This window comes from Ranitomeya imitator, chromosome 3, assembly GCF_032444005.1.
Source record: "Ranitomeya imitator isolate aRanImi1 chromosome 3, aRanImi1.pri, whole genome shotgun sequence".
Classification (NCBI taxonomy): Eukaryota; Metazoa; Chordata; class Amphibia; order Anura; family Dendrobatidae; genus Ranitomeya; species Ranitomeya imitator.
This window is the reverse complement of record NC_091284.1, coordinates 437,948,558-437,965,733: the sequence shown is the minus strand read 5'-3', so window position 1 is coordinate 437,965,733 and position 17,176 is coordinate 437,948,558. Positions and strand designations below refer to the sequence as shown.

Below are 17,176 nucleotides of genomic sequence, written 5' to 3'. Positions count from 1 at the left end.
AATGTGGTGTACCTAATTATTTGTACTAAATGTCCAACTGGGGGTCTGTATGTGGGGGAGACAGGGCAAAAGCTTAGAACAAGAATGAATTCTCACTGCCACACAATAATAGAAAAAAGAATGTATCTACCTGTGGCAATACATTTTTGTCTCCCAAATCATAATATTATGGACATGAAATTACTTGTGTTAAAAGGTAGCTTCAAATCTAAGAGAGACAGGAGAGTCTGGGAATATAAACTGATGACGACCTTTGACACTCACTGCAGGAATGAATGTGTCGCACGGATTTATGTCTTTTTACATCAACTAAGGAACTTGCCCCTCAGACTATGAGGGGCCATCACAACAGAACCAGACCCCAATAAAACAATCCTTATCTAAGAACTGGCCCAATATTTATGGACATAACTGTTTATCACTCATGGTAATTCTGCTTCATGTCACCTGTCTTATCCATGGTTTTTCCCTTTTTTTTTCTATGCTATGTTATGCATAAATATGCGATTCTTCAGAATTTCTTTTAGTCTTTACCTGATGGAAGAGCGTCTCGAAAGCTTGCAATTTGTTACTATCTTTTCAGTAAGCCATTAAAAGGTATCAACCACTGAGGACTCTCAATTCTAAATATTTTTCATTTTTCACACACTTTCTGCATTCTGGTCTGGGTTTTGGTAAATAATGACACAGTGTAATTTGTTGTGGGTCGTTGTGCATCTAATATTGCATTTACCTAATTTTAAGAGCTTTTAAAAAAGACCAGATTTCCTTTCAACATCACTGTATATGTCATGATACGTAAAACCATTGAGTTCAAATACCGTGTACTTTTTTTTCCACAAGACTGTATATGAAAAGGAATAATGGAGAGGAGGAAAAAAAATGATCGCCAACAAATTCACTACCTTTTCCCAAACTTTAAAAGGGATAGAAAGATGGACTGAGAATCTCAGGTATACAGTGACATGTAAAAGTTTGGGCACCCCGGGTTAAAATTACTGTTATTGTGAACGGTGAAGCAAGTTGAAGATGAAATGATTTCTAAAAGGGCTGATATTAAAGAGGACATTTCCTTTGCATTTTAAGCAAAAAAAATAGTTTTTCATATTTTACATTTTAATAATTACCAAAAAAGAAAATGGGCAGATATAAAAGTTGGGGCACCCTTGGGGATTTGTGTGCTGAAATAACTTTGAACAAGTTTTCAGACCTTAATTAGCCTGTTTGAATAAGCCATAATTCTTTCATTATTGGGAAAAGCCAGGTGATGTAAATGTCCCAGCTTTATAAAACCCCAGCCTCCTTTAACTTTGTGCCCAAAAATAGCAGAAATGGGTTTTTCTAAGCAGCTGCCTAGCACTCTGATAATGGTGGATTATCTAGAAAGCAGTAGAAAGCTATAAGAAGATAGCAAAGCGTTTTCAAGTTTCTCTTTTCTCAGTTCAAAATGTAATGAAGAAATCGCAGTTAACAGGAACTATGGCGGAAAAAGATAAGATCTGAAAGACCAAGCAAAATTTCAGTGAGAGCTGCACGGAAGATTGCCAGAGAAGCAAAACAGAACTCCCGTCACTGCAAAAGATATTCAGAAAGATTTAGCAGACTCTGGAGTTGTGGTACACTGCTCTACAGTTCAGAGACACCTGCACAAATATGGCCTTCATGAAAGTCAACAGAAGAAAACCTCTCCTGTGTCTTCACAAACTTCAGCGTGAAGAGTACATAAAAACATCTAAACAAGCCTGATGCATTTTGGAAACAAGTCCTGTGGTCACAATGAACTCTCTGGGCACAATGATCATAAGGTATGTGTGGAGAAAAATGGCACAGAATTTCAGGAAAAGAACAACTCTCCAACCATTGGTCATGGGGGTGGATCAATCATTCTTTGGGGTTGTGTTGCAGCCTATGGCACAAGGAACATTTAGCAGGTAGAAAGAAGAACGGATTCAAGAAAATTTTCAATAAATTCTTGATGCAAACATAACACAATCTTTAAAATCAGCTGAAGTTGAAAAGATGGCTTCTACAAATGGATAATGATCCTAAAACGCACATCAAAATCCACAATAGACTAGATCAAAAGGCGCAAGTTGAAGGCTTTAAAATGGCCCTCACAGTCCCCGGATTTGAACATCATTGAAAATCTGAATAGACCTCAAAATAACAGTGCATCCAAGACGACCCAGTAATCTCACAGAACTGGTAGAATTTTGTAAGGTAGATTGGGTGAAAATCCCTCTAACAACAACAATTGAAAAACTCTTGGCTGGCCACAAAAATCATTTACAAACTGTGATACTTTCAAAAGGGAGTGCTACTAGGTACTACCCATGCAGGATGCCCAAACTTTTGCAATTACCCACTTTCCTTTTTACAATTTTGAAAATGTAAATGATGAAAATATTTTTTTCCCCCTAAAATACAAAGGAAATGTGCTATCTTTAACTTTAGGCCTTTAAAAGATGATTTCATGTTAAACTTGCTTAACTGTTCACAATAGCAGCAATTTTGGAGAGGGGTGCCTAAACATTTACATGCCACTGTGCATTTTTAAACATGAATACTAACATTCTGTATAGCAATTTCAGACTTACAGTTTCTCACATAACAGCTTGCAAGAGAAGATTTTCTAAGCAACTCCATTCCAAGTTCTTGCAACTTGCTGCATCCTTCCCCGTTTCCCATTGCTAAAGTATCCAGCTCCCCGGGGCAATTTGTTTGCCCTTCATTAGGCCCAGTGCTACTGCTTCTGACTTCACATATCTGGCTCTTCACAGCAGAAAGCTTGCTGCGCACCTCAAGGACCTGAGACTTGTACCTCTTCAGCATCTTCAAATCTGGAGACACACGCCAAGATGTCTGTTGTGTTCGCGTGTCTCTGTCTTTACGAGAACAGGAAGCTGAAAGCATAAGAAAAGTAGCATGATATGTTAGAACTGTGGCATTAGAACATCGATAACTGAACAAAATTTACAACAGTAAAGATCAAGTTCACTTTTTCAAAATGTAGCTTGCTAAAACGTAATACAATTTTTGTACCTACCTTTCCTTCATATTCTCTTTTACATTTAAAAGCTAGCTGGGGACTATGAGCCTTGCTTGTCTAGCCAGATGCGATGCCTGGCTGGCTTGAGTATCAAGTTATGACACATTTGCCCAGAATTTTACAACTTTTTTTCCCACCAATGCTCAAGATGTTTTTTTTTACCCCTTCATGACCCAGCCTATTTTGACCTTAATGACCTGGCCGCTTTTGCAATTCTGATCAGTGTCCCTTTATGAGGTAATAACTCAGGAATGCTTCAACGAATCCTAGCGGTTCTGAGACTGTTTTTTCGTGACATATTGGGCTTCATGTTAGTGGTAAATTTAGGGCGATAATTTTTGCATTTTGTTTGTGAAAAAAAATGGAAATTTGGCTAAAATTTTGAAAATTTCGCAATTTTCAAATTTTGAATTTTTATTCTGTTAAACGACAGTTATGTGACACAAAATAGTTAATAAATATCATTACCCACATGTCTACTTTACATCAGCACAATTTTGGAAACAAATTTTTTTTTTTTGCTAGGAATTTATGAGGGTTAAAATTTGACCAGCGGTTTCTCATTTTTACAACAAAATTTACAAAACCATTTTTTTTTTTTTTTAGGGACCACCTCTATATGGCTGAAAATACCCAAAAGTGACACCATTCTAAAAACTGCACCCCTCAAGGTACTCAAAACCACATTCAAGAAGTTTATTAACCCTTCAGGTACTTCACAGCAGCAGAAGCAAGATGGAAGGAAAAAATGAACATTTAACTTTTTAGTCACAAAAATGATGTTTTAGCAACAATTTTTTTATTTTCTCAAGGGTAAAAAGAGAAACTGGACACCAAAAGTTATTGTACAATTTATCCTGAGTACGCCGATACCCCATATGTGGGGGGAAACCACTGTTTGGGCGCACGACAGGGCTCGGAAGGGAAGAAGCGCTATTTGACTTTTTCAATGAAAAATTGGTTCCAATCTTTAGCGGACACCATGTCACGTTTGGAGAGCCCCTGTGTGCCTAAACATTGGAGCTCCCCCACAAGTGACCCCATTTTGGAAACTAGACCCCCCAAGGAGCTTATCTAGATGCATAGTGAGCACTTTGAACCCCCAGGTGCTTCACAAATTGATCCGTAAAAATGAAAAAGTTTTTTTTTTCACAAAAAATTTATTTTAGCCTCAATGTTTTCATTTTCACGTGGGTAACAGGATAAAATGGATCCTAAAATGTGTTGGGCAATTTCTCCTGAGTACACCGATACCTCACATGTGGGGGTAAACCACTGTTTGGGCACACAGCAGGGCTCGGAAGGGAAGGAGCGCCATTTGACTTTTTGAATGAAAAATTAGCTCCAATTTGTTAGCGGACACCATGTCGCGTTTGGAGAGCACCTGTGTGCCTAAACATTGGAGCTCCCCCACATGTGACCCCATTTTGGAAACTAGACCTCCCATGGAACTAATCTAGATGTGCGGTGACCAATTTAAACTCTCAAGTGCTTCACAGAAGTTTATAACGCAGAGCCGTGAAAATAAAAAATCATTTTTCTTTCCTCAAAAATGATGTTTTAGCAAGCAATTTTTTATTTTTACAAGGGTAACAGGAGAAATTGGACCCCAATAATTGTTGCCCAGTATGTCTTGACTATGCTGGTACCCCATATGTGGGGGTAAATCACTGTTTGGGCGCATGTCGGGGCTCGAAAGGGAGGGAGCACCATTTGACTTTTTGAATGCAAGACTGACTGGAATCAATGGTGGCGCCATGTTGCGTTTGGAGACCCCTGATGTGCCTAAACAGTGGAAACCTCTCGATTCTAACTCCAACACTAACCCCAACACACCCCTAACCATAATCCCAACTCTAGCCATAACCCTAATCACGACCCTAACCCCAACACACCCCTAACCACAGCCCTAACCCCAACACACCCGTAACCCTAATCCTAACCCTAATCCCAACCCTAACCCCAACACACCCCTAACCCTAACCACAGCCTAATCTTAACCCTATTTCCATCCCTAGCCCTAATTACAACCCTAACTCTAATTTCAACTCTAACCCTAAGGCTATGTGCCCACGTTGCGGATTCGTGTGAGATTTATCCACACCATTTTTTAAAAATCCGCAGGTAAAAGGCAATGCCTTTTACCTGCGGATTTACCGCGGATTTACAGTGATTTTTGTGTGGATTTCACCTGCGGATTCCTATTGAGGAACAGGTGTAAAACGCTGCGGAATCCGCTCAAAGAATTGACATGCTGCGGAAAACACAACACAGCGTTTCCGCGCGGTATTTTCCGCACCATGGGCACAGCGGATTTGGTTTTCCATTGGTTTACATGGTACTGCGAACCTGATGGAAAACTGCTACGAATCCGCAGTGGCCAATCCGCTGCGGATCCGCAGTCAAATCCACACCATGTGCACATAGCCTAATTCTAACCCTAGTTCTAGCCGTTACCCTAACCCTAGTGGGGCAAAAAGAAAAAAAAAAATATATATATATATAGATATATATATATATAGATATATATATATATATATATATATATATATATATATATATATATATATATATATATATATATATATATATATATATATATATATATATATATCTCTATATCTATATCAAAAAAATTTTTTTTTTTTTTTTTTTCTTTATTTTATTATTGTCCCTACCTATGGGGGTGATAAAGGGGAGGTTTATTCATTATTTTTTTTATTTTGATCGCTGTGATAGAACCTATCACAGCGATCAAAATGTACCTGTAACAAATCTGCCGGCCGGCAGATTCGGAGGGCGCACTGCGCATGCGCCCGCCATTTTGGAAGATGGCGGCGCCCATGGAACAGACGGACGGACACAGGAGGTCGGTAAGTATGAGGTGAGGGGGGGAAATCGGGACTGCGGGGGGAGCCAACAGGAGGACGGAGGGCAGCGGAGGACAGCAAATGACAGGACGGAGAGAAGCAGATCGGTGGCGGTGGTCAGATCACGATCTCCAGCCATGGCTGATGCTATTGCAGCATCGGCCATGGCTGGATTGTAATATTTCACCAATTTTCATTTGTGAAATATTACTATCGCTCTGATTGAAAGTGAAACGTCACTTTCAACAGCCAATCAGAGTGATCGGTAGCCACGGAGGCACCCCCCCTGGGATCAAGTACAACTCCCCTGTCCCTGCAGGCCGGGTGAAATTACAGTTAACCCTTTCACCAGGCCTGCAGGAGAGCGATCCGACCATGACGCATATGCTGCGTCACAGGTCGTATTGGCACAGGCTTTCATGACTCATACGCTGCGTCAAAGGTCGGGAAGGGGTTAAAACTGGGCATGGACACAAATTGCGGTAAATTACAGGAATATTTCATAGCTTCCATAGACTTGATTTTCTGGAGCAAGTGCTGCCAGTGATGTGCATAGCAAATTAAGAGATGTCTTAATAGATTTAAGGGAATTTATTCATAGAATCCAAAGAAGTAGTGAAGAGATGTCACTCTGCTGTCCGGTAAAAAAATCGTATTTATTTAATTAATTACAGTTAAAAACATGGATGCGGGGGAGCCGGTTCAGTGGTGAACGATGTCCGTTTCGCGTACTCCTTATGCTTCAACGGGTCCAGGTGTAGTTAATACAAAGGGGGCAGTCTTAAATAGCAGCACACACCCATGCAACTGCGACCCCCCCAGCCATCTCCCTCCAGAGACAGTTGCAGAAGCGACAAATCTAAGGATAAATTAAATTTCTGGAATCAAATAACTAAAAATTGGCATGTGCATATGTATTCACCTCTTTTGTAATGAGGCCCCTAACAATTTCTGGTGCAAACAATTACCTTCATAAGTCACATGCTTCGTGAAAGTAAGTCCCGCTGTGTACAATCTAAGTGTCACATGATCTATCAGTACATACACACCTTTTCTGAAAGGCCACATAGGCTGCAACACCATTAAGCAAGAGGCACCACTTACACCAAGGAGGTCTCCAAACAAGTCAAGGACAAGTTGAGACGTACAAATCAGGGTTGGGTTATAAAAAAAAAAATATCCCAATCTCTGATGATCCTCTGGAGCACCATCAAATCCATTATCGTCAAATGGAAAGAACATGGATCACAACAAACCTGCCAAGAAAGGGCCACCCACGAAAACGCTCAGCCCGGGCAAGGAGTGCATTAATCAGAGAGGCAGGACAGAGACCAAAGGTAACTCTGCTTGGGAACTCTGCAGCTCCTTCAAAGACTGGAGTATCTGTCCATATGACCACAATAAGCCGTGCGCTCCATAGAGGTGGCCTTCATGGAATAGTGGGCAAAAAAAAATTTCTTACTTACACACAAAAACTGTAAGATTCGATTTGAGTTTGCCAAAAGACATGTGGGAGACTCCCCAAATGTATACTTGTATGGCGGAAGGTGCGGTGGTCAGATGAGACCAAAATGGAACTTTTGAACAATATGGTAAATGCTATGTCTGGTGCCAAACCAACAAAGCATATCGCCCTAAGAACCCCATCCCCTCAGTGAAATATGGTGGTGGCAGTATCATGCTGTGGGGATGATTTTCAGCAACAGGGAAAATGGTTGGCATGAAATACAGGGATATTCTCCTGCAAAATCTGTTGCAGTCAGTCAGTGATTTGAGACTGGGACAGAGGTTCACCTTCCAATAAAATAATGACCTAAAGCATACTGTTTCAGCAACACTTGAGTGGTTTAATCCCTTCACAGCCAAACATGTTTTCACCTTCATTACCAGGCCAAACTTTACAATACTGACCAGTGTCCCCCTATGTGGTAATAATGCTGGAATGCTTCAAAGGAGCCCACAGATTCTGAGAATGTTTTTTTATTGACATATTGTATTTCACACCTAATTTTTATGCCATTAAACTTTTCCCATTTTACATCAGCACAATTTTTTAACCTTTTTTTTGTTAGGAAGTTAGACGGGCTACAAATTGATCAGCAATTTCTAATTTTCCCAACAAAATTTACAAAACCATTTTTTTTAAAGACCACATAATATTTGAAGTGACTGAGGGGCTTATATGACAGAAAATACCAAAAATTGACACCTTTCTAAAACCTGCACCCCTCAAGGTACTCAAAACCACCGTCAAGAAGTTTATTAACCCTTCTGGCACTTCACAGGAACTGAAGCAAAATGGAAGGGAAAAAAAACAACCTTTTTTTTCACAAATTTTTTTTAAACACTTTTTATTTTCACAAGGGTAACAGGAGAAAATTCACCATACATAGTAACATAGTAACATAGTTAGTAAGGCCGAAAAAAGACATTTGTCCATCCAGTTCAGCCTATATTCCATCATAATAAATCCCCAGATCTACGTCCTTCTACAGAACCTAATTGTATGATACAATATTGTTCTGCTCCAGGAAGACATCCAGGCCTCTCTTGAACCCCCTGACTGAGTTCGCCATCACCACCTCCTCAGGCAAGCAATTCCAGATTCTCACTGCCCTAACAGTAAAGAATCCTCTTCTATGTTGGTGGAAAAACCTTCTCTCCTCCAGACGCAAAGAATGCCCCCTTGTGCCCGTCACCTTCCTTGGTATAAACAGATCCTCAGCGAGATATTTGTATTGTCCCCTTATATACTTATACATGGTTATTAGATCGCCCCTCAGTCGTCTTTTTTCTAGACTAAATAATCCTAATTTCGCTAATCTATCTGGGTATTGTAGTTCTCCCATCCCCTTTATTAATTTTGTTGCCCTCCTTTGTACTCTCTCTAGTTCCATTATATCCTTCCTGAGCACCGGTGCCCAAAACTGGACACAGTACTCCATGTGCGGTCTAACTAGGGATTTGTACAGAGGCAGTATAATGCTCTCATCATGTGTATCCAGACCTCTTTTAATGCACCCCATGATCCTGTTTGCCTTGGCAGCTGCTGCCTGGCACTGGCTGCTCCAGGTAAGTTTATCATTAACTAGGATCCCCAAGTCCTTCTCACTGTCAGATTTACCCAGTGGTTTCCCATTCAGTGTGTAATGGTGACATTGATTCCTTCTTCCCATGTGTATAACCTTACATTTATCATTGTTAAACCTCATCTGCCACCTTTCAGCCCAAGTTTCCAACTTATCCAGATCCATCTGTAGCAGAATACTATCTTCTCTTGTATTAACTGCTTTACATAGTTTTGTATCATCTGCAAATATCGATATTTTACTGTGTAAACCTTCTACCAGATCATTAATGAATATGTTGAAGAGAACAGGTCCCAATACCGACCCCTGCGGTACCCCACTGGTCACAGCGACCCAGTTAGAGACTATACCATTTATAACCACCCTCTGCTTTCTATCACTAAGCCAGTTACTAACCCATTTACACACATTTTCCCCCAGACCAAGCATTCTCATTTTGTGTACCAACCTCTTGTGCGGCACGGTATCAAACGCTTTGGAAAAATCGAGATATACCACGTCCAATGACTCACCGTGGTCCAGCCTATAGCTTACCTCTTCATAAAAACTGATTAGATTGGTTTGACAGGAGCGATTTCTCATAAACCCATGCTGATATGGAGTTAAACAGTTATTCTCATTGAGATAATCCAGAATAACATCCCTCAGAAACCCTTCAAATATTTTACCAACAATAGAGGTTAGACTTACTGGCCTATAATTTCCAGGTTCACTTTTAGAGCCCTTTTTGAATTTTGGCACCACATTTGCTATGCGCCAATCCTGCGGAACAGACCCTGTCGCTATAGAGTCCCTAAAAATAAGAAATAATGGTTTATCTATTACATTACTTAGTTCTCTTAGTACTCGTGGGTGTATGCCATCCGGACCCGGAGATTTATCTATTTTAATCTTATTTAGCCGGTTTCGCACCTCTTCTTGGGTTAGATTTGTTGTACAATTTCTCTTGAGTATGCAGATACCCAATATGTGGGGAAAACTACTTTTGAGGCACAGTGCACAGCTCAGAAAGAAGAGCCATACTGGAGCTCAGATTTTGCTGGAATGGTTAAGGGTGTCATGTCGCATTGGCAGAGCCCCTGATGTGCCAGAACAGCAGACACACCCATATGTGACCTAATTTTACAAACTACACCTCTTAATGAATTGATCTAATATATATATCATTTTGTGATTTTTTGTAAACTATTTTTCCTATTTTTTTTCTTTTTTCTTAGACCCACTATTGTACTTTAATTTTTTCAGTCTGATCACTTTATAAAGCATTGTAATGCACGAGCATTATGAATGAATTAATCTAGGGGTGTAGTGAGCATGTTGACATCACATGTGCCCTCACAAAAAATTATACCATTGGGCAGTGAAGAATGAATAATTATATTTTTTACTGCTAAAATAATGCTTTAGCCACAAATTTTTTATTTTTATAAGAACTAATAGGAAAAAATGGATCTCTCAGATTGTTGTGCAATTTTTCCTGAGTACATCAATACCCTGCATGTAATTGGGAACTACTTTTGAGACACAGAGCAAAACTTAGAAGGCAAGGAGCCAGAACAGCAAAACACCCCAATAAGTGACCCCAATTTAGAAAACTACACCTCTTAATGAATTGATCTAATATATATATATCATTTTGTGATTTTTTGTAAACTATTTTTCCTATTTTTTTTCTTTTTTCTTAGACCCACTATTGTACTTTAATTTTTTCAGTCTGATCACTTTATAAAGCATTGTAATGCACGAGCATTGCAATGCTTTATAAGTTGTTGGTGCTGCATTGACACGTTGGTTAGATCATGCACTGTGTTACGCCGCCTCATACTTACCTGTCCGGCCGGCGCGTTCCCGATCCTCCTTCTCCTTCAGGCGCTCGTCCTTTCTGCGGTCCGCGCATGCGCAGACGCGCTCCTTTCGTCGTTGTGGCTTCTGGGAGGTCGTGACCTGGTGGCTCCGCCTCCAATATGTCGACGCCTGTCGGGTACTTCTTTCCTGCATCTGTCCAGGTAAGACGCCTTTGCGTCTATTGCGTTCGCTGGCTTCTTGATGGCGTTTCTTTAGATTCTTTGGCTCCAGTCTCTGCTTTTCACGCTTTGACTCTTTGCTGTTTGCCGTCTCTGCCAGTCCTGTGTTCCTGCCGCCCCTGCCAGTCCTGTGTTCCTGCCGCCCCTGCCAGTCCTGTGTTCCTGCCGTCCCTGCCAGTCATGTGCTCCTGCCGTCCCTGCCAGTCCTGTGTTCCTGCCGTCCCTGCCAGTCCTGTGTTTCTACCATCCCTGCCAGTCCTGTGTTCCTGCCGTCTCTGCCAGTCCTGTGTTCCTATTGTTCCCCGCCAATTGTGTGTCTTCGCCATACCGGTCAGTACTTTGTCTTTGCAGCCCTGCCCGTCTTTTGTCTCTGCCGTTCTGGTCACCTCTGTGGTCCCATCTCTCTTCCGTCTTGTTCTTCTCTGGTCCATCCCACAGTCGCCCCTTTGTTTCCGGCAGTTGCGGCTTCACCCTCCTTGGGCCTGTCCTAAACACTCCATGTACAGGGGGTGGCACTATCTGGTCCGCTCGTCCTAGGGGGCTCTGAAGCCACGACCCAGAGGGTCCACTACTCAAGTTCTTATAGTACGCAAAGGCCATGGATCCAGCTGGATCTGCGGCTGCTCAGAAAGAACTTGCTTTCCTGCGGGAGAATCAGACCCAGATGATGTCCTTTATGAAATCTATGGACTCCCGTCTCTCTGCCCCCCAGTCCTCTGATCCGGGGAATGCCTCCCAGCTGGCCAGTTTGCAACAAGAACAGGCACAGCAGCGTGATGCCCAGTCCCATATCCTGGGTTATATGGCATCTGTCGATAGTCGACTTCTTTCCTTACAGTCGGCCGCATCTGTACCTACACCAGCTCTAGCTCCTCATCCCTCTCCCCGTTTGGCCAAACCTCCTCGTTTTAATGGAGATCCCAAACTATGTCGGTGATTTCTTTATCAGTGCAGTCTCCATTTGGAGTTCCTTCCTCTGTAGCTAGAAGGAATATAGAGCGCACATAGGGTCTTATCCGAGATAAAGGGAATATTCATGAGAGATCGTATAAATTCACTCTCCTATTATGGTTGTGTAAGGCTGCTTTCACACATCAGGTTTTTTGTTTCAGGCACAATCCGGCAGTTTTTGAAAAAAAACGGACCGTTTTTTTTTTCCCCATAGAGTTGTATTAGCGCCGGATTGTGCCTGAAGGACGTGCGTTTCATCAGTTTTGTGCCGGATCCGTCCCTTCAGGCTTTTTTGCCGGACACAAAAAACGTTCACTGCAGCGTTTTTTCTGTGCGGCGAAAAAGCCTGAAGGGACGTTTCCGGCAATAAATGCATGGAACGGATGTGTGAATTAACGTTTCCGGCTACCGAATCCGTTTTTTACACATGGAGCATGCCCAGAAGCTTTGTTTTTGATTCTGGCATGGGAAAAATCTCAATCTCTCAATCTCGCTCTCAATCTCGCTCTCAATCTCAATCTCGCTCTCTCTCTCAATCTCGCTCTCTCTCTCAATCTCGCTCTCTCTCTCAATCTCGCTCTCTCTCTCAATCTCGCTCTCTCTCTCAATCTCGCTCTCTCTCTCAATCTCGCTCTCTCTCTCAATCTCGCTCTCTCTCAATCTCTCTCAATCTCAATCAATCTCAATCTCTCTCTCTCTCTCTCTCAATCTCTCTCTCTCTCAATCTCTCTCTCTCTCAATCTCTCTCTCTCAATCTCTCTCTCTCAATCTCTCTCTCTCAATCTCTCTCTCTCAATCTCTCTCTCTCAATCTCTCTCTCTCAATCTCTCTCTCTCAATCTCTCTCTCTCAATCTCTCTCTCTCAATCTCTCTCTCTCAATCTCTCTCTCTCTCTCAATCTCTCTCTCTCAATCTCTCTCTCTCTCTCAATCTCTCTCTCTCTCTCAATCTCTCTCTCTCTCTCAATCTCTCTCTCTCTCTCTCAATCTCTCTCAATCTCTCTCTCTCTCTCAATCTCTCTCAATCTCTCTCTCTCAATCTCTCTCAATCTCTCTCTCTCTCTCAATCTCTCTCTCTCAATCTCTCTCTCTCTCAATCTCTCTCTCTCTCAATCTCTCTCTCTCTCAATCTCTCTCTCTCTCAATCTCTCTCTCTCTCTCAATCTCTCTCTCTCTCTCAATCTCTCTCTCTCTCACTCTCTCAATCTCTCTCTCCCTCTCTCAATCTCTCTCTCCCTCTCTCAATCTCTCTCTCCCTCTCTCAATCTCTCTCTCCCTCTCTCAATCTCTCTCTCCCTCTCTCAATCTCTCTCTCCCTCTCTCAATCTCTCTCTCCCTCTCTCAATCTCTCTCTCCCTCTCTCAATCTCTCTCTCTCTCTCTCAATCTCTCTCTCTCTCTCAATCTCTCTCTCTCAATCTCTCCCTCTCTCAATCTCTCTCTCTCTCAATCTCTCTCTCTCTCAATCTCTCTCTCTCTCAATCTCTCTCTCTCTCAATCTCTCTCTCTCTCAATCTCTCTCTCTCAATCTCTCTCTCTCTCAATCTCTCTCTCTCTCAATCTCTCTCTCTCTCAATCTCTCTCTCAATCTCTCTCTCAATCTCTCTCTCTCTCAATCTCTCTCTCTCTCATCCATGCGCAGTAAAGAGAGCCGGATCCAGCTAAAAAACAGATCCAGTGCATCAGTTTTTTCACAATTTACGCCGGATCAGTTTTTTTGCAAATTTGCCAGATTTAGCCTGAAACCAAAAACCTGATGTGTGAAAGTAGCCTAAGACACAACCACTGCACTTTGCATTGGCGGCTGCTGCAAGCCCCGATGTGATAATCCTTTGCTAGGTGAAGAGAATGGGGCATAGGACTGCGCTGCTCGCCTGTCAGGATAATGTACCAGAGAAGTCCAAATAGATGTAATAGAGAATAGGCTTTATTTCTACGCATTTCGTGATCACATCATTTCCTCAGGACAGTCTATACACATACAGGGTCTTGTATTTATAGCAAAAGAAGGCACATGGAGATGCCTCCTTTCAAAAAAAACAAAAAAAAACTCCACACCCAGTGGGTGGGGAATCTGACTTAAACACATGTTCAAATACATATGTACATCATAAAACACAGGAAACAATCATAAAATATAATTGCGTATAGCACTTAAAACCATTGCTCATACATGTAAAAATCTAAATACAAAAAAAGCACATTAAAAAGAGCAGTTAAGCAAATGAATAACTTTTGCAAGCTGGGGGAGTGCTAGAACCTACGGTGTTAAAAAATGTATTCTGTCAGGACCCTGCTACTGATGTTTTGAACCATTGAGCCATGGGTGGATTTGATTGGATTGTTTTGTTTGGTGGTAGTTTCACAAGAGTCTGTGAAATCAAAGTGATAACAGTAGAAAACAAAAAACTCCCCAAAAAATCCCTGAGATTTTTTTTCTCCTTTCTTCCTTTTTCCCTTCTTTCTCTTCCCTTTTCTTACCCTTCCTTCTCTTTCTAAAAAAAAAAAAATAAAAACGAACGTTATAACATGCAGAGGAATAATGAGGTTCTACAGGGGAACAGAGCAGAATCCACAGAAATATCCAAATCAATTGAACAAATCAGTTGTTTCATTGAGTCCATGGGGATTTATAGTGTTCAGCTTGTGAATCCAGAAGATCTCTTTTCTGTTGAGAGTCTGGACTCGATTAGGATTATCAAGGGGGACATGGTCAATAGGGATCACCCTGAGGGGATCCTTTTGTTGTGATATATTGCGTAATGCCTGGAAAGGCCATGCTGTAAAAATTCTTCTTTTATATTATACCTGTGCGAGTTTATTCTTTTATGCAGCTGTTGCATTGTCCTGTCCACATATAATTTCTTACATTCGCATATAATGACATAGATGACAAAACTGGATTGGCAAGTGAAATGGTATTTGATTTGTAACTCATCTGACTTTCCACTGTCTGATGTAAAAGTTTTTGCATCATGAATGATGCTGGAGCAGCATAGGCATCTCGGGATGCCACATCTATAGGAGCCTTGTCTGGGATTTTTTGTAGAGGGATTGAGATCCTCTTTTTTCTTTAGCCGGCTGGGGGCCAACATGTTTTTCAATGTTGGGGCCCTTCGAAACGTTATCGGGGGATTGCTGGGAAGAAGCTTCCACAATATGGGATCATTAAGAAGTATGCCCCAATGTTTTTTCAGAACCAGGCGAATTCTCTTGTTCTGGGCTGAAAAAGTGGTAATAAAATTGAAGCTGAACTTAGTATCAGATGCTGTTTTTTTTGTTTTTATATTATTAGAGATTAAGTCTATCTGTTCTATTTTTTTGCTTTCAGAGAAGGCTCTATGGAACAATTTTTTGGGGTAACTTCTTTCAAGAAATCTATGTGATAAAACTTTTGATTGGTTAATGAAATCTATGTCTATACTGCAGTTCCTCTTGATTCTTTTGTATTGGTTGAGTGGAATATTCCTCAACCATTTGGTGTAGTGTCCACTTTGATAATGGACATAACTGTTCGCATCCACAGGTTTGAAGTAGGTTCTTGTATGAATTTTTATATTGTCATGAAAAAAAGTGAGGTCAAGAAAGTCAACTGTGTCAGGGTTTTCTACGGGGGTGAAACCCAAACCCCAGGTGTTATCTTCAATGCTCCTGAGGAATGACCCCACATCATTGTTTGAATTATCATAAATAAAGAATAAATCATCTATGTAACGTTTGTAAATGTTGATGTTGGGTGCATGTATACTGCTGTATATGAAGATGGACTCGAAGATGGCCATAAACAAATTTGCATAAGTTGGCACCACCTTCGAGCCCATCGCGGTCCCAAGTATCTGATGGTATAGAGTATCTTGAAAGGTAAAGAAATTATTATGAAGTATGAACTGCATGCTTTCATATAAAAAATCTCCAAAGGAAACTCTTTCCAGAGCACCAAAATCACAGAAGATCCTATTTATCATACAGGATCAAAAGGAATGTTTAATTTTTACCCCATCCAAAGTCAAGTCCATCATCCGAAAACTTTCTCTGATCTTGTTTCAAACGACCTGGACAAAATAATTTTTACACATTGCAAGGGGGAATCCAATCTCACCCCAAAAGAAAAAGAGGCATTAAAATCCAGACCTTGTCATCCGCATGGCAGACAAGGGGGGAAGAATAGTGGTACAGGATCGGGGGGATTATCTAGCAGAAGCATTTAGGCTGTTATCTGACCCCAAGACTTAAGGTACCGTTACACTAAACGACTTACCAACAATCACGACCAGTGATACGACCTGGCCGTGATCGTTGGTAAGTCGTTGTGTGTGTGGTCGCTGGGGAGCTGTCACACAGACAGCTCTCCCAGCGACCAACGATCAGGGGAAAGACTTCGGCATCGTTGAAACTGTCTTCAACGATGCTGAAGTCCCCGGGTAACCAGAGTAAATATCGGATTACGAAGCGCAGGGCCGCGCTTAGTAACCCGATATTTACCCTGGTTACCATTGAAAAAGTAAAAAAAAAAAAAAAAAAAAAAAAAAACAGTACATACTCACATTCTGATGTCTGTGACGTCCCCCAGCGTCCACTGTGTTAGCGCCGGCCGTAAAGCAGAGCACAGCAGTGACGTCATGACTTCACCGCTGTGCTCTGCTTTACAGCCGGCCGGCGCTTACACAGTCTGTGCGGGAAGCTGACGCCAGGGGACGTGACAGACATCGGAATGTGAGTATGTACTGTTTTTTTTTTTTTTTACTTTTACAATGGTAACCAGGGTAAATATCGGGTTACTAAGCGCGGCCCTGCGCTTAGTAACCTGATATTTACCCTGGTTACCAGTGAACACATTGCTGGATCGGCGTTACACACGCCGATTCAGTGATGACAGCGGGTGATCAGCAACCAAAAAAAGGTCCTGATCATTCCCCAGCGACCAACGATCTCCCAGCAGGGGCCTGATCGTTGGTCGCTGTCACACATAACGATTTTGTTAACGATATCGTTGCTACGTCACAAAAAACGGTAATTAATCTTACCGATAATTGTATTTCCAGGAATCCATCCTGACAGCACCATGGAGGACGTCCTTCTTATTCGCAGTGGGACAGGAAACACGAGAGTTTAAAAGTACCCTCCCCCTTCCACCCTTCAGTGATTTTCCAAAGTAACACATCTGGATGGATGCAAACAGAAAATTTATTTTGAAC

At 41.6% G+C, this 17,176-nt stretch overlaps 1 protein-coding gene across 4 annotated transcripts in view; it reads right to left on the bottom strand.

Annotated features, from left to right (window-relative positions):
• Window positions 1–17,176, bottom strand: part of TRIM37 (tripartite motif containing 37) — a 218,767-nt gene that overhangs the window by 64,006 nt on the left and 137,585 nt on the right. For all 4 annotated transcript variants that reach the window (XM_069757342.1, XM_069757340.1, XM_069757341.1 and 1 more), the window contains exon 19: window positions 2,598–2,903. In XM_069757342.1, the coding sequence (XP_069613443.1) occupies window positions 2,598–2,903 (306 nt within the window). The remainder of the gene's footprint in view (window positions 1–2,597; window positions 2,904–17,176) is intronic.